We start from the raw sequence: 24,544 nt of genomic DNA on the forward strand, positions 1-24,544 counted from the left end.
AGCTAAAATCTTCCTGCTTTCATATTTTCATTTGGAATTTTCAGAATCTAAAAATTAGCTAACCGGGTAAACCCACGATGATTTTGATATATTATACGTTTTTTTTCGACGTCGTATGCAAAAGTTAATGCGGTTTTACCATTTTTCAAACATTTTTTGCAATAAATGTGAAAATTCAAATTTGTTAATTTTCCCTAATAGTAGGTTGCATAACATACATGAATCTCAAAAGATTTTATTTTTTTGAATTTTCTATCATTTTCTTTTCTACTTTACAGTGTTAAGGCGATCCAGGGGAGGGAGGTGGGTGGAGGTGCGTGGGGAGCATAAAAACCTTTTGCACCGGTTTCGTGTTACGAACCGGTGCTAATGCCGCGGCTGGTCCCCTGGACGTCCAGACCGCATGAACCGGTGCTAATGACCCCTTTAGCACCGGTTCGTGCTAAATCCGGTGTAAAAGCTCTTTGGAGCAAAAAAAAAAAACCAAAGCCCTTGTTTCTACCAAGGGACCTCTTTAGAGAACTAGGAAAAGTACCCGTGCGTTGCACCGGTAGAAACAAAAAACTTGAACCTCGATCGAGTGAATCATCCGTGATGAGACTTCTCCTCGATGCCATCCTCACAATGATGATGATCACATTTTCTCCTATTTATAAGATGATTAATTCTAAGATCAGAGATCGTACTTGTAATGTTTGTTGTCTCCACCCTTATATGTAATAATTTATACATAACATATGCACTACTTCAGTATTATATACACTAAAAGGAGCACAATAATATTTTAAATAAAAAGATGAGGAAATGTATTAACGAGTACTCATAGATTCTGCCTCGGCATCTAATCAAGATGTTCCTGTTGACGTGGATAAGTAGATTGCCTTTCTCTTTCCATCAGTTCGGACTTTTGGTTCAAGTGGCTAGTGCATGAACCTTAACATGGTATCATAGCCCCAGGTCTCTAGTTCAAATCCTGGCTTTCACAATTTATTCTAAAAATCCTCGCAGCCTCCTACTGCCTCTTTCCTGCCGTGTGTATCCGGCCTTCCGCTGCCTCTTTGCCTCTTTATACGTGTTGACTTGTCTTCTTGTCTTCCCGTCACACGTGAGAGGGGTTGTTGACGTGTATAAGTAGATTGCCTTTTCCTTTCCATCAGTTCGGACTTTTGGTTCAAGTGGCTAGTGCATGAAGCTTAACATGGTATCAGAGCCCCAGGTCTCGAGTTCAAATCCTGGCTTTCCTAATTTATTCTAAAAATTATCTCCTCTCCCCGCAGCCTCTTTGCCTCTCTACACGTGTTGACTTGTCTTCTCGTCTTCCCGTCACACGTGAGAGGGGGTGTTGACATGTATAAAGTAAATGTCTAACCCTTTCCATCAGTTCGAACTTTTGGTTCAAGTGGCTAGTGCATGAAGCTTAACCTGGTATCAGAGCCCCAGGTCTCGAGTTCAAATCCTGGCTTTCACAATTTATTCTAAATTCCCTCGCAGCCTCTTGCCGTGTGGCGTGTGGTCCCGGCTCTGCCTCTTTGCCTTCGGACTTTTGGTTCAAGTGGCTAGTGCATGAAGCTTAACAGTACCCATGTTAACTGGGAAGCTAAAAGAATAGTCAGTATGACTATATATATAGAGTAGAAATAACATGATGGGTACCTCAACGGAAATTCAATTTTGTGAAGATATAAAATCTCTTCACTAACCCACCAGTATTGGTAAACTTTTCTCTCTGATTTTATTTTGTGCAAATGAGTGGTGCTCTGATTATAAAACTACAAGCAGTCAAAATAAATCATAATTTCGTTTAGTACCCAGCTGAAGTCTAAAGGTGTAGTTTAAAAATACAAACTAAAACTTCAGGATGAATAACTTCAAATTTCTCACTCAAATCTTTCAGTAGTTGGCACAAACGGCAGGGTGTCTTTAATTTCACTTGCCCTTCCACTACAATATATTGCTTCATGGCCAACAGAAGTTTCAGAAAATGCTCTCGTTTACGGCAGGGAGTCTTTAATTTCACTTGCCCTTCCACTACAATATATTGCTTCATGGCCAACATAAGTTTCAGAAAATGCTCTCGATCAAGAAGCCTAGACATGCATATTCTAGTTGTAACAAGGAGCTAAGCAAAAACCATTGTTTTGATCGGAGGAGTGGTTCACCTAGTCGGCCTCCATCTGATGATCTGAACCTGAAGAAAGCTGTCAGATTTGCATATACTCAATATGTGGCAAAGTGGCAGTCAACACCTCCATTGGTGAATCACTGAATCACACCAATAAGGCAATAACACACTTTGAATGATTCCGTTGATCTAGTACATACCGAAAGTGTTCATCATTATATCCCTCAAATCCAAAATTGTCAAGGCCAATTCGTTGTCACGAGAAAGCCCGGGATATCCGTATCATATTGCTCTAATTCAAAAAGGAAACCTCCAATCTCTACCCGGATCTCGTAGGCATCGGATCGAGTGCGCCAGGGAGCTTGACCTCCACGAGCAGGTGGGCCGACCATGCCGGGGAACAGCATCTACACGCGCCGTCGCGAATCACCAGCCTCTGCTGCCTCGCCGTGGACCCCCCTGCAACCACGGAACGGTATGGTGAACGTAGTGCTTGCGGCCGATCGGAAGCGGTGCATCACGGCGGAGTTCAGCCTCGTCAAGATCCGTCGTCTACATGACCTCCTCCCACGCCCTCTGCCCCCGCCCATCGATCGGCTGAGGAATATCTGGTGCTTAATATCGCCGAGACTGGAAGGAATCGTGCGACGAGCTGACCAGGGATCAGGAGATCGTGGCAGGCCGGCTCCGTGCGATGGCTTAATATGGAGAGATCAGCGCCGAGTCGATGGAAAGTTCAGGGGGAAGTTCAGGGCGTGGTACAAACGGAGTCTACCTTGATATAAGTTCAGGACTATTTGTCTGGGTGTTGGACTCTCGGCCAGTGGGCGTGACGAAGGAAATCTCTCCGGGCGGACGACGACCAACGGACCAAACCATACGGACGAAACCAAGGAAACGTTAGCTCCTTTATTATTACTAGTACTAGTACAAATGCCCGTGCGTTGCTACGGGTCCTCAAATTTTATTTCTCAATGCACATATATAATTCGCAACTCACTACGAAAATTCAAAACAAAACAAAAATATCATAATGTGTATTACAACCCGGAAATTCGTTTTGGAACCCAGGTCCAGATGCTCCCTTTATGTGGACCAATCATTGGCTTCCAAAATGATGAGGCTCGTTGTATTTTTAGTTGTATTATGAAGTATTCAACGTTTTATGAATAGTGTCCAGGCCAACCAAAACAAATTTATTCTTGCATGTGTTTGATTTCTGGTTTGGGATTTGCTCTGCGACACTTACTGACGGATTTCATCTGGAACTGTGACCACCTTGCAAGGGTCACCATGGGGCAAGGTGCTGATAGAGCGGGCCATCGTTGTCGAGGAGGGGCACCCTAGGCCACGCCGTGCTGAGGAGCGCGTCCTTGAGTAAGGAGACCGGGATGTCGCGGAGGCTTCCCTCGACCGATGGGAAGGTTGGCGAAGATTATGTGGCGGGGAAAGGATGGTGGTGCACGCGGTGGCGCCGACACACATAAAGTCATGCGCGTGTCTTGAACAAACTCGACAGTCCTGAAGAAATTCGACAGTATAGTTTCCATAATCTGTACATGACAAATTACATCAAGACATTGCTTTCTGTCACCCCAACACACCCTCTCCCAACTCTTTTCCAATTACAGTGCGGAGTTAGCTTGCTCGTCAGCTTCACGCTCAACCCCTCCGGTCACGGGTTGCACGATGCCCAGCACCAATTGCTCCGGCTCCACCGACCATACATGGCTGCCGTCGCCTTTCTTCCCAGCGACTGTACCATTCCCGGCAGCCTCCCTTGTCCCCTCGTAGACAGCCGTACTGAAAATGGAGGAGACACGAACGAGCAGGCAGTCAAAGGTTGGAGAAGATTATATCAACGACCAAAAAAATAGCTTTGCACACAGGAATCTGCTAACTGGATCCAAGGGAAGCCCATTTTGTACCTGAGGGCGCCAGCTCACCTCTGCTCCCGTCCCCGTCGCCGTTTATAGCTCCCGCTGCAAACTTGGACCGTGGTCCAGGTAGCCGCCGGAAACCTGTTCCGCTGGTCCAGATCTTCACGATTAGGTCACAGTCTGAAACCACAGTTTCTCCCAAGTCACAGCATGTTACTTCGGTGGGCCCAGTGCACGATCGTATGCGACAACTACACTGTATTCCGCAATTAGTGACGCACATATGTCATTCAACTCTGACTGACTCGTCAATCTCAGGGCACCAAACAATGGTCCAGATAACAAGTTCATTTAAACCCGGGAGCTAAAACTCCACTCCCATTACAAGTTTACAACATGATAATACTGAATGCAATAAATCCGGCGTGCTAACAGGTCCTTATATCTAGCAAACATGAGATGATGTCTGAGATTGAAGTGAAACAGATACGTGCACAAGGCCATTTAGAGCAACGGTGCTTCACAGACTCATCGATTTCCTCCCAACCATGGTGCCTAAGGGAGGCCGTTCCACTTCTAAGGAGAAGCTTCTTCATCGGCCGACAACTGCAATATGATTAAGTCAGGAAAGGTAGCTACTACAGGGCAACAACCAGGTGAAGAAGGCATCATCCTGAAACCATGTTCAAGCCGTCCATATAACTTAGGAACCAGGATGATAATGCGTGGATTCACATCAAAGATCTTGGCAATACATGATGCATTCACAATATTTAAGTAGATCCATAACGCAACATTCTCAAGGCCTGAACCTGTAAGAAAAAACTACTACAAAAGCAAACAGAAAGCTCGTACACTCACCTAAGCTCTAATTTTGAAGCGCCAAAGTGGTGGAGGCCTGCAACCGCCATTATGCTCTCCCCCTATGCTTAAGCGTCAACAGACCCCACATTGCTCCACCATCAAAATCATGAGTAGCAGTAGGTGTTAGTACACACGAATGACAAACATATAACTCTATCTCTTAATTCAATGGGAACCCCTGTAAATTCTTTGTTGCAAAATGGTCCTCCCCATATATGATCACATTGATTTGCCAGAAATAAATGATGTAATATTGGGGCAACCGAAACATATATTCAAAGAGCCAGAAACCAATAGAGAGGTGAATCAACTCCATACCTACAAACTCGAGACTCAAGTCGGATCTACATTAGCATACGCAGTTTCAACGCGATCAATAATGCGACCACACCGAAATTGGAAGTAGCTAAAATCATTTGAAGTTCAAGTTAAAGATCATGGATCATATTTGTCATATGCATACAAATATTAGATTACCGATCTAGTCTGGTCATACAAATTTTGAATGAGCAACATTTTGGTAGGAGTTTGGCCTAGCCCATGTCAGTGAAACTATTATTTCTCCAGATTTAATGCCCTGCCATTGTCCTTGAAAATCCTAATATTCGATAGCAGCAAAAAAACATGTTTGTACAGGAAATAATCTGCCCAAAAACTGTGCAGTAAAACAGAGCTATATGAAACATTCACTCGAAGGTCCTATAATACACAAAACTCATTATACTTCAGGTGAGTTGCTATTTCCATGAGATAAATTTTGTTACATGCTACATCACTACATATCTTTCGATGTTGCAAAGTAAAATATCATGTGTATCCCTATGGAATCTCATATATAATCAACACATATATCAATCTCATACTGCTTTTGGTCCCAAAACAGTAGATGTATGGTACATAGCACATCCCAATCGACTGAATATATACTTCTTAAATCACTGGTATCATAGATGAATTTGTATAAGTAGAAGTTATCTGAAATAGGGAATTTATAAGGATTGAGTGACTTGCTTGCTTAGTGGGCGCAGCAACGACCAGATGTCTGCATACACCAGTTCCTCCACTACAATAAGCAACTGCTATAAGTTTTTTTAAAGTTCCAAGCGCATGATAGCTTCCGAAGTACTAATATGCCTTTTTGTATGGTAAGCAACCTAACTAATCAATTAGCACAATTTAAAGCATTGTTCACAAATCAAACACTCCAGACGAGCTATCAACAGCAGAGCAGAAGGCTAAAGCATCAGGAAGGGTAGTAACGCAAGAAATATACACTATGAGATGAAAAGGTTTTCCTTGACCCAAGTATTGCATCAAAATTCAATTCCCCTTTCCGTGTTATCGTTTCCAACATAGTGCAAGTGACAGCGAAGTCGTAGAGAAGGTTAAAATTTACAATGTTAAAATATCACTGCCTAGCATACAGATAGTTTCTTACATTCCAACTTATACTCAAATATGTTTAACAGATGTACTCAAATAATTGTTCACTGCCTAGCATTAAAAACATCCATCGACCTGCAACATTTGGGAAACATGTTTAGGAGGCTCTGTATAATGTATTTGTTTACATGTTGTAAAACACTCGGTGGCAATACATCTCAGTGTGCTTGTTTTTTGAAATGGTTTCGGAACTTGCATGCTTGAATCAATGACAGCAATCGTCACTCAAAAGCAATACATGTTCAAGGCAAGTGTCTGCGTTCATGCAAACTACACAAACCATCACTACTTTCAATCTAGAGAAACCACATTCTGGAATTTTTGGCCCGTATGGCACACGAACATGTTAATTAAATTTCTAATAGCAGTTCTCCTGAAGGCATGAATGCAGAAAAGTTGTGGGCATCAGACACCAGTAGAACGCGTACCAAGAGATGAGTAGGGAAAGGAAAATTCAATAAAAAAAACATTTTTTTGAGAGGTCAAGAAACTACACTGTTGTGGCGTACTTGTAAGTAGAGAATCCCAAATCATAGGCTGGGGGATCAATCAGAGTAGCTAACGTCACAACATCGAAAAAACAGATCACCAAGCAGCTAATTCACATAGTAATTATACACCAATAATGCCCAGCACAATGGACGCCGCCCGGTCCAATCCATAGCAAATAATGCAGTGACAGCCACAGTCAGACACACTATACCCGTAGACTGAAGCCCTAAATCTGAATAGAAGGAGCATGCATACCTGCTTGTACTGGACCTGGATAGTGTAGCACAGTTGAAGAGCAGCATGGGCGTGATGTCCCCAGCGTCGGGGCGCTGAAGTTCACTGCTCCTATTACTCTGCTTGCTGAATGTTACTACTGCTAGCTAAATGTCGCTGAATTTAACATGGAGAAGATTATATTTATTGTCGCAGAAAAATCTTATATAGCTCATGGTTTAAAAGAGAATCTTAGCGCACATGAAAATGAGCTATTGTAAAACTTATAAATAGCAGTTGATTTTTCTTTCAAAAAAAGGAAAAATGATAGTTATAGGGGACTGAATTTAGGCGACCTGTTGAAAAAAATCTACAGTACTTAAAAAGGAGAAATCCTTTAGAGTATATAGCATATATGGAAATATCGACGATTGGATCTAGACCTTTTCTAGAGATGCCCTTAAGCTATACAAGATATCTTCCCTTTCACTTTCGATTGGTCATGCTAGCTACAAGTTCGGTTGCTATAATCTTAGTTTCATTGTGTTAATTCACTGCTATTTAAAATATCTACTGTACTATGAACGTTCCTATGTGGAGAAGAGATATTGGGATAATCAATCAACCTGTGCCTACAAAACGCATCCAGGGAACCTGTAATATAACACAAAGCAAGGATCCAGTGAAAATATAAATACCAATATCATTTTTTTACCGGTTCACCATTCAGGTCATTTTTTAACCAATTGCAGCAGTTAGATTGCTATTCAGCAATAAATTAGCAAACCAATACCAAGGAGTACTTCACAATGAGGACACGAGGATTCATTGATTACTACAGATTCTTTAACATAAGTATCAACGGTGAGAAAAGATAGAGATAGTATGACCTGTACGTTACTATCCCTTGCTCAATCTGAGATGATTCTTCCATCCACCTCACCACGCTTTGTTGTGCACTGGGATCCTCCATGATGTAAATCTTTATTAGTAATCTGCAATTTCCTAATGACAACACCCATCGTATCACCTTTAAAGTTTAAACTGCCATCGATTCAGGTGCTCATCCAGTGCATCAATCATCACGAAAATTAACTGGACTCAAAGAGAAGCTAGACTGCAGCGTAATCAAAATTTCAAAGATGAAGGAGATTGAAAGTCTGCACCGAATAGGTCCATCGAGAGCCTGGATTGGATCGTGCCCTTTCTTAGATCTATCTGCGACATCACTGGATTGCATCGGTTCAGGAGATCACATACAAACTACACCCGTAGACTGGAAAAGAAGCCCCAAATATGAAGACATACGTCATACCTGCTTGTACTGGATCTGGACGGTGTAGCACAATAGAAGAGCAGCATGGGCGTGATATCCCTGGCATCAGGGCGCTAGACCGCGACGATCCTAGCGCGTGCGCCGCCACCTGATTGGCGTCGATGGCAACACGGTCTGGTGGTCAACCGCCGTCTCCTCAGCCCGGCCGCCAAGATCTTCTGCGCCTTCGCCGACCTCGGGCACCGGCCGCCGCGGAATCCTAGCACCGACACTTGATTGGCGTCGATAGCTAAGCGGCCAGGTGGTCAACCGGTTGTGAGGGGCGGAGGAGGCTGAGATAAGTACTGTGGGCGACGTCTCCCTCCCTTCCTGTGCTAGACGTGATGGGATCCGGTGACGGCGAAGCTCGATAGCATGATAGGGTTCTCTGCCGCCACGGTTTGTGAGAGAGAGAAAAAGGAGAGGGGAGCGAGATAGGGTTCTCGGCGCTGAGAGTTAGTTGGGCTTTTGGCCCAGTTATGTGCGCGTGCGGGACGAGCGATGAAGGACGACGAAAGTGGGAGGTGCTTTACACCGACCTGGTCGGTGCCTAGCGACGCACCGACCACCCCCCCCCCCGTCCGTTGTTGGGCCGGCCCACGATTCCGGCTGGCTGTCCTCAGTTCCCGGACGAAATAGACTGTCACGAGTTCGATTCCCAGTTCCCGATTTTTCAGTTCGTATTTCGGTGACGAACTAGACAGTCACGAGTTCGATTCTACCCACCTTAATTTTCTTCAGTTCGTAGATCTTTTGTAAAAAAAATTACGAAATCAGAATTAAACGAAAAAAAAAGAAATAGATTCCCGTTTCGTCCAATACTTATTCTTTCAGGTTACTGTTTCTTTTCATATTTTAATTTTTTTTTAAAAGTGATTCTTTCCATATGTTTTTATTTTCTTTTAAAAATATCATACATGAGTATATTCAAAACAAACTGAAAAATATCAAAAGTAAGAAGCGTTATTAGATCAAGGTAACTTGTAAATTCAGCAATCACAAAACATGAAGGTACATGGAAAATCTGTCTACTTGAAATGCCAAGTATACATAAGACAAATAAGCTACATAAGACAAAGATGTATGGAATAATATGTTTATTACAAGGGAAAACTGTCTCGTGATGTCAAAATTTGTTCATCTGATATATATGAAAACTCAAATGGTGAGAACCTCTCGCAAAGGAACATATCAGTGCTTGTAACTTGACAAAAGATGATCATCTGCATGCTTCTCTGGAAAGCTACATTTAAATAAGATATTACAAAAAAGTTAGGAAATTCCTGATGGTAAAATGTTTGATAAACCTGAAGCAAGACTACTATGTAGAACAGAACATGAAAAACTGAAGCATTAACAAAACGTTTGTCATTGTCAGTCAAACTGGAGGGCGGATTACTAAATGTATGAAGCTGCTTAAGCTGGAAACAGTGTTTATAGTTATCGGCATCCAAAAATGATTGATAGAAAAAGAAAACATAGTGGGATCTCGAAACAGAGCTACACATTTATTCCTTTGCAGCAAAACGACGGATGTAGAAAAATGGGGACTATGCGTTGTATTCTATGGACTGAACGCTAAGCGATAGATCATGTGCACGACGCGTTCCAGAGAAGAAGAAACATAGTTGGATTTAATGAATATGAGATACCAATTCAGACAGAAAATAGTAACTTGAAGGCACTTACATTTTCAATACATCATCTGTCTCCTTGAAAAATAAATTGCTAACTTAATCAATGAAGAAGATGTGGAGCCTGTGAAAAAGAATGAACACACTTTACATAAAAAATGAAAACTCGTGCTGTTGGATTCTATATGGTCAGTGCACAGAAATTGATATATTACTAAAAAATATCTATACTTACATGCTTCGAAATGAATTCTCGTGCTATTGGCACCTGTTGCTCATTAAATTTGTTTATCACTAGCTGGCATGAGACTTTTTCACGAATTGCTTGCAAGTCAACCTTTTATTGAAAACCAAAAAAAAGAATTCCATATTTACTATTGTTTTCTTCAGGAGCAGAAAGTACAAAATTATAATGGACAGAATAAGTTACATTTGAGAATTGTTGTACTTCAACTCCATTGTAGCATCTCATATATTGGATCACAAAAATTCCAGAATCATACCTGTGCTCCAAAAACGAAAAAAATGGCAATGCCATGGTAAGCTTATGTATAAAACAATATTAAAAGTTTTGAATAAAAACAGAAGGGACTGTATTCACCTAAAGTTTTTCTTTGGCACATGAACATACTTAACACTAAAATCATGTATGTTGAACTTGAAGCAACCAGGATAACATTTGACAAATAGTTGTTTGAAATTGAATATCACAGTGTTAACTACTGTGGAGAACTTTCCCTGCGAGGAATCGGGATTTAACACATCAAATGATTTATCAATGAAGTTTGCGACAATAAGTATCCACTCTTTTCCAATTGGACATGGAATGTGTACCTACATATAGTTGATGTGAAAAAAATTAATTAATATTTTATTACGAAATTGAAAGAGCGATTCTGTCAAATATATATTGAGGGTGACAAAGCTGAATGATAAAAAGAAATATACCAGCCCTGCATTTTCCAATCTGTATCCAACATAATCTAGTGAGAAAATCCTTTTATATTCTGGATTAGAACAATCCAAATTGGGGTCCATCAGTAATTTCTGTGCGAAGTCAAAAAGGATAAATGAATGGAAATTAAATTGGAAAACACGCTAATAGCTTCTGTTGAGATCGAAAATGTCGTGTGGAAAATATGATTTGGTAAAAAGATTATACAAACCGTGACTTCTTTTATGACGACGTGCATGAGAATATCTTTGTCACCAAATTTTCCTTCTTTTCTACGATGAATTTGCTCGGTAGAAGTTAACATGCCATAGCAATCCATTACACAGGGGTGAATCCAACCGCCTGTATTCATAGATAAAGCCAACGTTCTCTGGTCTACCCATACACTTTTAATTTCAAAAATTCTTGGGCTGACAAAAAAAAAAGAATATGTTTTGTAAAACAGCTATTTTTTGTAACTTAGCAAAAAATGAAAATTAGTTTACACATGAAGTTATTCGAACACATACCTGTTATCACATTTTGAGCTTGTAAGTTTTGTGTAAAATTCATGCTCATATGCAGTGGCAAAAATAACTTGTTGCGGAGTTTGTACATGTTGCATTTTCATTGAGCTGCTAGGAATGAAAGGAGTTTTTAACTTGATACTACTTTGGCCTCCTAATATTTCTTGGCCACATTGATCAAGAACCATGTGTAATAGAGGGTCAATTGCTTTCAGTTTTGATCCTGGCTGTACAGTAAAAAACAGTATGTAGAAGAGTTGATCAATTCCTATTCAAATTGGAAAATGAAAAAACTGTAAAAATGCATAAACACATACCGAGGAATAGGTATGGCCAGACATGTTTGCATTGTTTTCTTCGAATAGATTGAAACAAGGAAAATTTCCTTTGTTTTCATCAGTAATTGCAGGAATTCTTTTCCCAAGAAGCCTTTCATTTAGAGAAAAAACGTATTTATCATCTTGAGCTTTTTTCTGGCCAGTAGGTTGCAAGTTACTTTGGGGTGTGAGATTACCTATTTATGTTTGTATCATTAGTTAGTAATGCATGTTTGAATATATATGTTCAAAGAATATGTATGGTGTTGTATATAAAAAAGAAATTTGAAGTCAATTACTTCTTTGGTTATTATGTGAGAAAATGTTCTCTGTCCTCCAATCTCCGTTCTTCATATTAAGAAGATTATTCATTTTCTCATCATTTCCTACACAAAAATAAAAAGAAAAGGAAAAAAGAGTTAAAAACAGTGCTGTAGCACTAAAAATAAATTTTGTGTGTGTACTGAAATTTAGTTAACCATCCATGGAAAAATGAAAAAGCGATAAGAAATCTACCTTGAAATTGTTTTTCTTCACTTGGCAAGTAGAACTGAAAATCCTCAAGAGAAAACTTACAGTCCTCTTTGTAACTTGTACTTTGATTCTTTATTTCAAAAGATAGCTCTGTATGTATATGTAGAACAAAAAATAGTAATTAAGGATAAGTTTTAGGAAAAAAAAATCAAATAACAGGGGACAAAGTAGATAGTAATGCCTAACCTTCTTTAAATTGTTCAAGGAATTCAGAGAACTGTACAGATGTATCAGTTGGAATTATCTGTGATGTCATGCCTTTCGGATGAAGTAATGTTGATTCGTACTCAGGATAAAAATTTGGTAGATCGAATCCATCAGATGGTTCTAGAATTGAACACCCTTCACTGAACCTATCTAGAAATTGATTTAACTCAAATCTTGAATGGTAGTTGTCTTGGGGGACATGAACTTTATGAAAAAAAAACATATTCTGGAAGAATTGGTCCACTTCTTCTTCTGAAACTTTTTTCTTCTGTTGGTATACAACCATTTCTGACTTGTTTTCTTCAGTTGTTGCATTCTTGTTTGTTTGAGCAGGAAAATGCAACTCGTTCCCCAAAATAGGCTCAACTTCTTGGTTATTACTTGAAGATGAAACAAGTTGCATGTCGTCTATATATCCGGTAACAATTGGAATGGAGTTTTGAACAATTTTCTGGAAGAAATTTGAAACCATAGATTGGAGCCTCTTCTTGTCCTTATTTTTGAAAAAATATGAATGCATAAGTTGTATGAGATATGATAGTATGAACATTACAAAGTAAACAAATAAGGAAAATCATTAGCAAAGTAAAAAATCATATGATTTTAGAGCTTACCTGAAATAAAGCAATTTTTTGAAATTTAAGTTCCATGTAATCTTTTATTTCAGAAGGCATTTCAATTTGCTGTTTACTTCCTTTGAATGGTGTAGATGTTATATGCTTTCTCTGCAAATTAAAAAGGAAACAAACTAATTTAAAAAACAGTAAATAATAAAAAAAGAAAAACAATAATAATTCCATTATACTTTTACAGATAGTGTTCAGTTGGAAAAAAACCATGTTTAATTAGAAACATGATTAAATCATAAAGTTAGTACTTACAACAAGTCTCCCAAATCCTTTGCTATGTCCTTGTTGTGAGTCAAGAGCAATGTATGAGTTTACGACATGGGTTGTCCACAGTGGTAACCTTGGAACACTGTTGCCCAAGTTGAATTCTGAAGTTATTAGAAACTCGAAGTATGAAATCTACAGACAAAAAATAAATGAACAAAGAACTTAGATTGATATTGAATGAATGATAAAATATAGTTTAATTAACATAAATTAAAGATTTCTATTTAATTTACCACTAGTAGTATCTTGCAACCTCCAGATTCCAACTCTATGTTTTGCTTCTTCCTGAACAGGTATTTCTTGATAGCTCGTAACAGGCAATCAAGTGTGAAAGAACACCAGTCTAGGCTTGGGATTGAAGAAATATCTTTCAAGTTGGGATAATATGCAGGGCTTGCAACTCCAGATGCATTTGGATCAATAAAAGCAGTAAGTAGTAAGAGCATGAAAATCACAGTGAAAGAATCTTCATTCAAATCAGTTGACAGCAAAGAACATAAATGTTCTACTGTTGGAGATTTTGTTTTCACAATATTCATAATGAAATCTGAGCATTCTATTGATTCGGTTCTGACTACAGCTTTTGGACCAGCAGGGAATCCTAGTATCATGTGTGTCGAATGAGAACATAATGTGAAATTGAACCCATCTTCAAGCGATAAAGTTGCTGATGTTGTATCAAACTGGGAGATCAGCCATTCAAAAATGACTTGAACATTGCTGAAGCATGAGAAAGTCAGAATAGAACCAAATCCAAGCTTCCTGATGATAAGTTTTCTCGATTCAGGTAATGTTGACAAAGCTTCAAGAAATATTCTTGTGTATTCTGAATTTTGCCACTGAAAATATATTAAAATATAAAATTATAGTCTTGCAAAATTGAAGTATAGAAGAATTAAAATGCGATAACAGAGAATGATAATAAAATAGGAAGCAAAATACCTTATATTTCTTGTTACTTTTCGTTGAGATATCGGTGCAAAGTATTTCTTGACCCTCCCTTTTTTTATAATTAGTTATTTCCATCTGCGAAAAATCAGATGGCAGTGATTAACAAATATTAGTTGTTTACAGTGAGTAAAAAAATTGGCCTTAGCATTTAGTTTTGACTGACTAGTACATCTTTTGAAAAAACTAATGTTATAGAATCCAATGGTACATAAATTAAATGTCTATAGTAGCTGATATAGTGAACACAAAAGTTCATTATTAGAATAAAAAAGCAACGGTGGCTGCACACGCAAGCTATGTTTAACTGCTCTTAACTATGGTTATTAAAATTTGAATACAGTTATTGTGCTACAAAGATTTTTTGATAAAAAAGTTGTAGCTGAGAGAGAGAAAGACCATGCAGTGCTGTTCACGTTCCCAGTAGAAGAAAGCAGGTGCGTCCCGGCCTCACATGTGCACACGAATCGTCAAAAATATTGCTCACGGACAGCTGCAGCAGTAGCACTACCAGAAAGCAGCTGAAGAGGAACCTGAAAAAGGAACATTGAAGGCAAAAAACAGTGTAAATAAAAATACAAAAAACAACAGTACCAGTCTGTAAAAAATGAATGATTGACAAACGCAGACATGTAATCAACCGTGTTGGCATGTACTATTCTCTTAGTCACCTAGACTGTCATTGGAAAGATGTAATCTATTCTACTCTTGTAATCTTATTTGAATGCTCTTACTAGGTTGTCTGGTTCTGATCATTGCACGTTGAGAAAACTATTTATTTAATACAACCATAAAAAATTACAAAGAGTAGAATAGATTGGGAAGAATTACTAGGTTGACTTGCATTCTTGTGTATTACTAGGTTGCAGCTGCAAAAAACTACCTGTAGGCAAACTAAAAATCGATTGAGAAGAATTATTCTACTAGATGACTTCTAGTAGCCAAACTAAAATCTACATGCCAACAACAAAAAGTATTTACCAAATGAAAACCAATAAGAATTTTCTTATTTGCATGCTCGTACAAGACTCATTGTCACTGTTTACGAAAACAAAATAAGCAAATTCTTATTTGAATCCTCTGTTCTAGACACTGAGCTGGATGGGAGCTATGTGTCTGGTGTAACGATCTGCATTTCCATATTCAATCTATCTCAACATATGGTTGGCAAAAAATGTAGAGTAAAAAATGAGAAATTCGGAGAGAGAAGAAGCTTGATTACATGGATTTCTACAAAAGATGTATTTCTGGTGCACAGCAAGATTTAGATTTACCGAAAACAGGCAACAAACAAAGAAAAATTTACCGAACCTGTCCGTGTTTTTTGTGGTGGGGATGGAGTGGTCTTGAAGATCTATTGCTCTAGATCTGGCTACAAGGAGGAATCGCCATTAGGTTTCGCTGCAGGAATTTTTGCTCCTCAAGCTGAAGTGGGGTCAGATTTAGGAGAGAAATTCGGAAGGATAGGGAGACGGCCAGATGGGGATATTTTCTGAGATGTAGGTCGAGTGGAGGAAGAAGGGAAAGCTGGTGTCCAGAAGTATGTCTTATGGCCCCACATGGAAGTGTGTACATACCACTATATTCTGCAATTTCTAAGTACTTGCAGGGTCTAAAATGCAAAAGTATCAATATATGCTTGTAACGCACGAACATATCCAAAATTAAAAGAAAAAAAAACCGGTTCGAGGTCGAGTGTAGGAAGAAGGACACGAATTTCCGCCGGCAGAGATCTGGAAGGGGCAGACTGATCTACTACGCCTGAACCACACACAGGATCTTCTTCATCTCCTGCTGTCAGACGTGCCCTGCTCCTGCCGTCGATCTTCATGATTCGGGTTAGATTTCTCCCTGTAGTGATGTAAAACATGACCTGCTGCTGCCGTCGATCTTCATAATCTTCTTCTATTTGTTAGCTTGTAGTGATGTAAAACATGATTAGTACAAAAATCGAAAAGACGATTTTCTGCCAAACATCAACCTATATTTGTTCAATTGCTCTTTTTCTTTCCCCAATTTTGTCAAGCTGAGAACCACCTGAATTGCCCATAGAGTTAGCTATTTCTGTTCTTTCTCTTCTGATCGAAACTGCTCAATCTCGTCAGCAAATCTGTAGCAAATCTCCATTGATTCCTTGTTGATGCTCTGTACCTATGACCACTATGAGTAGTATAAAATCTCTTGTGCCGACATGCTTTATTTCTCTACTGAATTATGCTTCCTTGGTGATGCTCTGTACATGTATGGCATGTAATTTTGAGCAAAGTTGGCATTCCAAAAATGCAGATGATTGTCTGGTACTAAAAACAAGGAGATTTTCTAAAGAAGCTTGGGTTGATTCAGTACCCATTTCTTACCTAATACCCGAAAAAGAAACCTGACCCGGTTTTAAATCTGATGAAAACATATTATAATTCAGTTGAGAAAAAGAAATCTTGCGTGTACTGATTCCATGCTATAAAATCCTGTCATAAATTTGTTGTAGAAAATGCAAAAATAGTAACTTCAAAAAATGGAAAAATCATGTCTCATATATTCACTAGCCTATCGATAATACTTCGTACTTTTCTTGTATTAGTTTACTTGCTTCTTTTAACATAGAAACCAGGTACATTACTGAATGGTAATCATACATGCACAACACACCTTTCATTATTGTTGCAGACACCTTTGGATTGTCATGCTACTTACTTCCATGATATAGCTTGCAGGCGATGTGTAGAAAAAATTCTCCATAGTATTTCACCTGCAATTGCAATTGCAAGTGCAAAAAAAGAGAATCATATATAATTATTAAAAAAAATGCATACTTATTTGAGAAAGCGCATGTCTTAACTGAATAATTATATTTTGCAGGTTATCCAATGGAAAATCAATCAGTGGACATAGAAACCGTGGAAAATGTTGATAAAGTTCAAGCAGCTATAAGTAATTTCAGAGAGAATCAGCGAAGAGTTAATGAAGAGAAGCAAAAAGCAAAACCTACTGAACAGGTGTAGTTAACATTTTAATTATAAAAGAAATAATTTTCCATTGCTGTGTTTATTTAGTCTAAACTAACAAAACATATGTTACTTGTAAAAACACAGGGTAAATCAGGTAAAACAAAATGTACTGCTCTTGCACGTGCTATATGTTCAAGCAAGGTTCTGGAGTCTCATATTGCCAAGGTAAAAAAACAATGTATTAATTGTTATTTGAGTGATTTTCCTAGTTTGTTATATTTAAAGTATATTAAAAAATGTAGAATGCAAAGACTGCTGTTACTTCTTCAAAGGAAAAGAAAGATCAAGCAATGGATGAATTTGATCAGTATGTCTTGTATGAAGAAATGAGAAAACATACAGAGGTGCGTTAAAAGTATAACGCACTTTATAAATTACTTCTATTATTTTAGCAATAACCAAATAAACCATTTTAACTAAAATACTAAAAAATGCTATATATTGAATTTTCTCAGGGTTTGTCTGAAGTAATTGGAAGGAACAAAAGTTTCAATCATAATAATGCCCAAGATATGATGAACTCTGTAGCAGTTGCATCAACTAGCTCAAAGGTAACTATGTATTTGGCAAACTTTTTTTATCTGTACTTTTAAGCATTTGTAGGTCATACATTCTGTTTATTTTTCTATAAAAGCATGCTTACTTGTTTTCAGGAAAACATATCTGTACAAAAAATTCAGTTCCTTTTTATATATGTAGTAAGAATCTTCATTAGAAAAATCCAGTATATGTATGAAGTAGTATTCTATAAGCAATTATTTTTTGCCTAGCTATATGTCCTATCTGTTCAATCTGTTTTAATTTACCATGTTCTGGACAGAACTTCCTTTGTTTACAGATAAAAAATTTGAAGCTAGTAGTTTTAACTATTATCTCTGTTTTAATTTTCCAAAATGTATTTCCTCATTTATTTAGTCTGTGTTCCAAGAAGCATCATATTAATGTGATAAAAACATTATTTTGTAGATACCTGATTCTGAACATAATGAGGAGAATGCTTGTAATGATAATTCGGTTGTCCAACATGAAGATATTGAAACTGATTTGGATAAGGTATTTGTCTTTTTCTGATTTCATTCGTAAAAATACTTTGCCTCAAACAGGGAGAAGAATAAATTCATTTTCGTTTGATGTTTTATGACTTTCCTGTTTTGTTTTAGGTCTTGGAGATTTTGGAAGAAGATATTGAAGGTGGTAGTGAAGATATGAGTGATTCAGAAGATGATGTAGTCAACCCTAAGGAAGATTATTTATTTCCAACTCCTGAAGAAATAAGTAATGCAAAACCACCAGAAGTTGGTATGGTTTTCCCCAGTTTGGATCATGCAGTAAAGTTTGTTAACATTTACGGGAAGGTAGCTGGTTTTGCTGTCATAAAAGGAAGGAATTATAAAGCGAGAAAAATTACCTTAGAGTGCAACAAGGGCAGGAAAGACCGAACAAAGGATATAACTGAAAGGAAAAGGAAAAGGAATGTTCTAGCAAAAACGAATTGTCGTATGCATGTCAAAGTAAAACAAGTGCATACCTCTTGGCAAATCATTTCATGTTCACTTGAGCACAACCATGAATTAGCACCTTCTCCTTCCCTGACAAAGTTTTTCTTGAGTCACAGACACATGACTGAGGAAGAAATTATGTTATCTAGATTACTGCAAGAGATCAGGGTGAAACCTCAACGAATAATGACTATATTCAGAAGATTGAAAGGTAGCTTTGGAAACATAAACTTTGGGAAAAAGAAGATGGACAACCTGAAGCAAGCTGAAAGGAAGTTGAAACGGAATACAGATATTGCATGTGCTCTAAATTACATTGAAAAGATTCAGCTCGCCAAACCTGGTTTTTGTTGCAAGATGGAAGTTGATGGTGAAGGCATGGTCAGATCTTTATTTTGGACAGATGCAAAATCGAGAATGGATTACAAACTATATGGCGATTTAATCTGTTTTGATACAACCTACAGTACTAACAAGTACAACATGCCTTTCGCCCCCATTATTGGAATCAATGGAAATGCGAAGACAATTGTTTTTGGTTGGGCTCTTCTAAAGGATCAGTCTGCAGATACTTTTGAATGGTTGTTTGAAAGTTTTGTCGAAGTCATGGAAGGAAAGAAGCCAAAGCTTATCTTGACTGATCAAGATGCTGCCATCCAAGCTGCAATAAGTAGGGTGTTCTGGGATGCTTTTCATAGGTTTTGCATTTGGCACATCCTACAGAATCTGAAACAAAACACAAGTGCATACATGGCAGAGAGAGAAGGTATGGAAGATACAATAGTGAGCCTAATAATGGATTCACTTCACATCTTGGAGTTTGAAACTGGTTGGAAAAAGATGCTTCAGACTTACAACTGTGCTGACCATGAGCATCTGAAGAGGATGTGGGGGAACAGGGCGGAGTTTGTTCCAGCCTATTTCAGAGGTAGTTTCTGCCCTTTTACACGCTCTACAGGGAGAAGTGAGAGCTTTAACTCAAATTTTAAAGATTATGTGCTGCGAAAAGATACAATTGAGAATTTCTTGAAGCAATACGAGATTTTCCAAGAGAATGTTGTGGAAATTGAGAATGAAGACCGTTTCCACTCTACTCAACAGGATCCCACTTTTTGGTGCCATCAGCCCATTGAGCGGCATGCAGCAAAAATATACACAAGAGGTATTTACTCGAAGTTTGCGACCGAGCTTCTTAATTCAACTGCTTTCGGTGTTACTGAAATTGTGAAGGACAAGTTGTATGAGTTGAAGAAGCTATTCAATTACAAGAAACCTGAGTATAGGAGAGACGTCTTCACTGTTTGTGTTGATAGACAGAATCAAACCTATGAATGTGAGTGCGCAAAGTTTGAGAAAGATGGAATTCTATGTTGCCACATTCTGAGACTGTTCACACAGTTTGATGTTGTAGAGATTCCAACTGAGTACATATTACCAAGATGGACAATAAAATATAGGGAGGATGAACTGTTATTACAGAAAAAGCAAAGTGTTGATGTACATGGAGCTGAAACATCTGCTAGTACTTTGAGATATGCGATGCTTCTCAATAGTGTCAACGATGTGTGCGCTGATTTAAGCAAAGATGCAAATAAGAGCAAACAATTTATTGAGGAGGTTCATAAACTTCACAAAAGGTTGATGGCGGAAGACAATGCAGAACAGCAAACAGATGGCAACTCTGTCATCCTCAAAGACCCTCCAGTAATAAGAAAAGGTTCAGCACAACTGAAGACTCCTATGAAGGAAGGATTGGTCCCTGTTGTAAGTAATGTAAACATTTGGTTGAATGGTGATGGTAGTATATCTGAACCTGTTGAGCAAATTAGTTCAAAAATGAAGTCTGCAAAGAAGCGTAAGCAACTTAAAGAAGGTGAAGCATCTGCTTTGAAAGATCCTCCAGTATCTACTGCAATATCAGTAAACAAAGGAGACCGACTGAAGCCTCAATCAGAAAAGAACTCCAGGAAGAAAAAGAAAAAACCACCAGGCATATAGTTCATTCAGTGGTAACCTTTCATGATCCAACTTTGCTTTTATTTTATTAAATGTTTTTAATATTTGAATGCTGCATCAAAAATCTCATATAGACCATTTAATGTGAAGAATTTGTGGTCCATCTTTTGCTCAACAGGTTCTATGACTAAAAACCAAATAATGTTTTTCTGAAACTTTATGCCTGATTGTAAAATGACTCATATAATTTCATACAAAAAAATGCCTGGTTGTTATTGTCTTATTTTTTGCAAGCTATTGGTTGGACATTTACTCCTTAAGTTTTTGAATACTTCATAAAAAATCTCATATAGTCAATTGAATGGGAAGAATCTGTGGTCCATCTTTTCCACAACAGGTTCTATGATCAAAAAACATTCATGTTTTTCTGAAACTATATGCCTGGTGATAAAATGGTTCATATAATGTCATATAATATGCCTTGTTGTTTTTGGCTTTTATTTTGGCAATCTATAGCATAGACATTTACTCCCCTATAAAATATGCATATTAATTCTTACTGATGTCCCTAATCTGATGTACTAGGTTCCTTTCCTTTTGCCTTGCAGGGATCTATTCCAACAACCTCACCAACATTTCTTTTATCTAGGAACAACCTCACTTATGGTCTACGAAAAATAAGCGACTCTTCAATCTTGCCCATCTCATCGGCTTATAATTTGTTACATAACCAGCTCTTTGGGGATCTGCCTCCTTTTAGTTTATTTGACACTGTCTCCTTCATATCAGTGTCTGACAAAAAAACTGGCCTGTGTGGTGTTCAAGATCAACTTTTCTTGTCCTGGTGTGTTGCCAAGACCAAATGTATTTAACACAGGAAGAGCCTGTACCTGGGGAGCTAAATCACAGGAAAAACATACTGTGCATCTCGGCCCTTGTTGCAAAATGATACTCTCTAGCTAGTCTTATGTCATCTTGTTTTTTGATACAATTTGATCCATGAAAAAAGTTGATCCTGTGCAACATCTCATTTCTGCTTTTGCTAGCAGCTTATATCCAAATGTTTAACATGGTTCAGATCATAAAAATGTTCAACCCAATAGTTCACGCAGCTAGCTATTTTGTTTTAATTTTTTGATGATTGAAAATGTTTTCTTTTGAGTTCTACATTGGTTTTGTTGAACAATCAACCATTCCCACCCATTTATGTATCTGACTTACTAAATATTTGCGGAGGCAGTATACCACCTAAAATGTGCTGACTTAGAAACCTGTATATGGAATGTTCATCATTGGTTAGATTAATCATGAAATCTGCCACCTTATATGCATAATACATTGGCAGACTATGTCTTTTTTTTGGAACAAACAATTAATGTGTTGGTATCAAAAATAAAAAAATGGAGAAGAGTTCTTGAAGTATACCAGGCCTGAATTCTCGAATCTAAAACCAACATTATCAAATGGCAAAACCATTTAAAGTCCTGGATCAGAACAATTCAAATTGGGGTCCATGAGTATTGTCTGTGATAAGATACACAGTGGAAAGAACAAAGTATTAATGAGAAAAAGCTATTAAGTAGTATAAGATATTTTTCAAATGATTAAGTCAGAATCATACAAACCATGTCTTCTTTAATAACTACATGAATTAGAATATCATTCTTTCCAAGAAGACCTTCCCTTTTACGATGATTTGTAGTTAACATCCCGAAAACAGTCCATTACACATGGGTGTATCCATCCCCCCTGGTTCATGGATAGTGTAAAATGTTCTTTGATCAACCCAAAACTTTTTTGATTTCGAAGATCTTTGGGCTGTTACACAAAATATTTTAAAGTATAAGAATGTAAGAAACAGCAATTGACATGAACTGAAAATAGTAAAAAATAAGACCTTGATTTAACAGTGACTGATTCTTGGCACGGTTTTCTACTTTGTACAATAAAAGAAAAAAATAAATCATGAACGGATTCTTGGCACGAACGGTTTCCTACCTTGAACAACAACAAATATCATGGACGGATTCTTGGCTTAAATTCCTACCTTGAACAAATAAAAACAAAAAACATGAACGGATTCTTGGCATTAAATGGTTTCCTACCTTGAACAGTAAAATTAAAACATTAACGATTTCTTCGCATGAACGGATTGTTGGGATTTCTTGAAAAATTAACGGTTATTGTTTTCTTGAAAAATTAAATCATGAACATTTTCTTTGCATGAACGGATTCTTGGGATTAACGGTTTCCTTCCTTGAACAAAAAATACAACCATAAACGGATTGTTGGTATGAACGGTTTCATAGCTTGAACATAAAAAAAAACATGAACGGATTCTTCGAATGAACGGATTCTTGGTATTAACGGTTTCATTGCTTGAACAAAAATACAACCATGAACGGATTGTTGGCATTAAATGGTTTCCTACCTTGAACAGTAAAATTAAAACATTAACGATTTCTTGGCATGAACGGATTGTTGGGATTTCTTGAAAAATTAACGGTTATTGTTTTCTTGAAAAATTAAATCATGAACGTTTTCTTTGCATGAACGGATTCTTGGGATTAACGGTTTCCTTCCTTGAACAAAAAATACAACCATAAACGGATTGTTGGTATGAACGGTTTCATAGCTTGAACATAAAAAAAAAACATGAACGGATTCTTCGAATGAACGGATTCTTGGTATTAACGGTTTCATTGCTTGAACAAAAATACAACCATGAACGGTTTCGTAGATTGAACATAAAAATAAAAGGCATGAGCGGATTCTTGGCATGAACGGATTTTTGGCATTAACGGTTTCCTACCTTGTACAATAAAATTAAATCATGAACGGTTTCTTTGCATGAACGGTTTCTTGACACGAACGGTTTCCTACCTTTAACAATTCTTGGCATGAACGATTTCCTACCTTTAACGATTCAACCATGAAAAAGATTCTTGTCATGAACGATTTCCTACCTTGAATATAAAAAAAGCATGAACTAATTGTTACATGAACGGATTCTTGGCATGAACCGTTTCCTACCTTGAAAAAAAATACAAACCATGAACGGATTGTTGGTATGAACGGTTTTGTCACTTGAACATAAAAATAAAAAAGCATGAACAGATTCTTTGCTTGAACGGATTCTTAGCATTAACGGTTTCCTACATTGAACATATAAAAATAATTGAATGAAGGGACTATAATCATGAAAAAATTCCTTCCTTGAACAAAAATTCAACCATGAACATAAAAATTGAAGCATGAATGGATTCTTGGCATTAACGGTTTCCTTCCTTGAACAAAAAATACAACCATAAACGGATTGTTGGTATGAAAGGTTTCATAGCTTGAACATAAAAAAAAAACATGAACGGATTCTTGGTATTAACGGTTTCATTCCTTGAACAAAAAAATACAACCATGAACGGATTGTTGGTATGAACGGTTTCGTCGCTTGAACATAAAAATAAAAGGCATGAGCGGATTCTTGGCATGAACGGATTTTTGGCATTAACAGTTTCCTACCTTGTACAATAAAATTAAATCATGAACGTTCTCTTTGCATGAACGGATTCTTGGCATTAACGGTTTCCTCCCTTGAACAAAAAATACAACCATAAAACGGATTGTTGGTATGAACGGTTTCATAGCTTGAACATAAAAAAAACATGAACGGATTCTTCGAATGAACGGATTCTTGGTATTAACGGTTTCATTCCTTGAACAAAAATACAACCATGAACGGATTGTTCGTATGAACGGTT

The 24,544-nt window shown here is 37.6% G+C and overlaps 3 protein-coding genes and 2 long non-coding RNA genes across 6 annotated transcripts; 1 reads left to right on the forward strand and 4 right to left on the reverse strand.

The window, feature by feature from the left end:
* Positions 1-4,245: 4,245 nt before the first annotated feature.
* Positions 4,246-5,269, reverse strand: LOC124669969. The gene is made up of 2 exons (XR_006992360.1): positions 4,864-5,269; positions 4,246-4,608 (listed from the first exon to the last, which is right to left on the reverse strand). It is a non-coding gene; the product is annotated as an uncharacterized LOC124669969 (long non-coding RNA).
* Positions 5,270-10,046: 4,777 nt separating this feature from the next.
* LOC124678362 lies at positions 10,047-10,591 on the reverse strand. Of its 2 annotated transcripts, XR_006994437.1 has the most exons (4): positions 10,565-10,591; positions 10,394-10,466; positions 10,199-10,300; positions 10,047-10,087 (listed from the first exon to the last, which is right to left on the reverse strand). It is a non-coding gene; the product is annotated as an uncharacterized LOC124678362 (long non-coding RNA). The 2 variants fall into 2 exon arrangements; XR_006994436.1 differs by lacking the exon at positions 10,565-10,591 and having other exon boundaries at positions 10,394-10,529.
* A 3-nt stretch (positions 10,592-10,594) lies between these two features.
* On the reverse strand, positions 10,595-11,932 carry LOC124671027. Its single transcript, XM_047207469.1, has 6 exons — positions 11,742-11,932; positions 11,428-11,651; positions 11,130-11,328; positions 10,912-11,010; positions 10,687-10,797; positions 10,595-10,600 (listed from the first exon to the last, which is right to left on the reverse strand). Exons 1-6 carry the CDS (start codon positions 11,763-11,765, stop codon positions 10,595-10,597), a joined length of 663 nt encoding a protein of 220 aa, XP_047063425.1. The 5' UTR covers positions 11,766-11,932.
* Positions 11,933-12,456: 524 nt separating this feature from the next.
* LOC124671028 lies at positions 12,457-14,415 on the reverse strand. Its single transcript, XM_047207470.1, has 5 exons — positions 14,321-14,415; positions 13,612-14,217; positions 13,364-13,510; positions 13,097-13,207; positions 12,457-12,492 (listed from the first exon to the last, which is right to left on the reverse strand). Exons 1-5 carry the CDS (start codon positions 14,402-14,404, stop codon positions 12,457-12,459), a joined length of 984 nt encoding a protein of 327 aa, XP_047063426.1. The 5' UTR covers positions 14,405-14,415.
* Positions 14,416-17,040: 2,625 nt separating this feature from the next.
* On the forward strand, positions 17,041-20,916 carry LOC124671029 (protein FAR1-RELATED SEQUENCE 5-like). The gene is made up of 7 exons (XM_047207471.1): positions 17,041-17,044; positions 17,183-17,319; positions 17,416-17,496; positions 17,574-17,675; positions 17,787-17,882; positions 18,298-18,384; positions 18,492-20,916. Exons 1-7 carry the CDS (start codon positions 17,041-17,043, stop codon positions 20,826-20,828), a joined length of 2,844 nt encoding a protein of 947 aa, XP_047063427.1. The 3' UTR covers positions 20,829-20,916.
* Positions 20,917-24,544: the final 3,628 nt, after the last annotated feature.

This window comes from Lolium rigidum, chromosome 7, assembly GCF_022539505.1.
Source record: "Lolium rigidum isolate FL_2022 chromosome 7, APGP_CSIRO_Lrig_0.1, whole genome shotgun sequence".
NCBI classification, from domain to species: Eukaryota; Viridiplantae; Streptophyta; class Magnoliopsida; order Poales; family Poaceae; genus Lolium; species Lolium rigidum.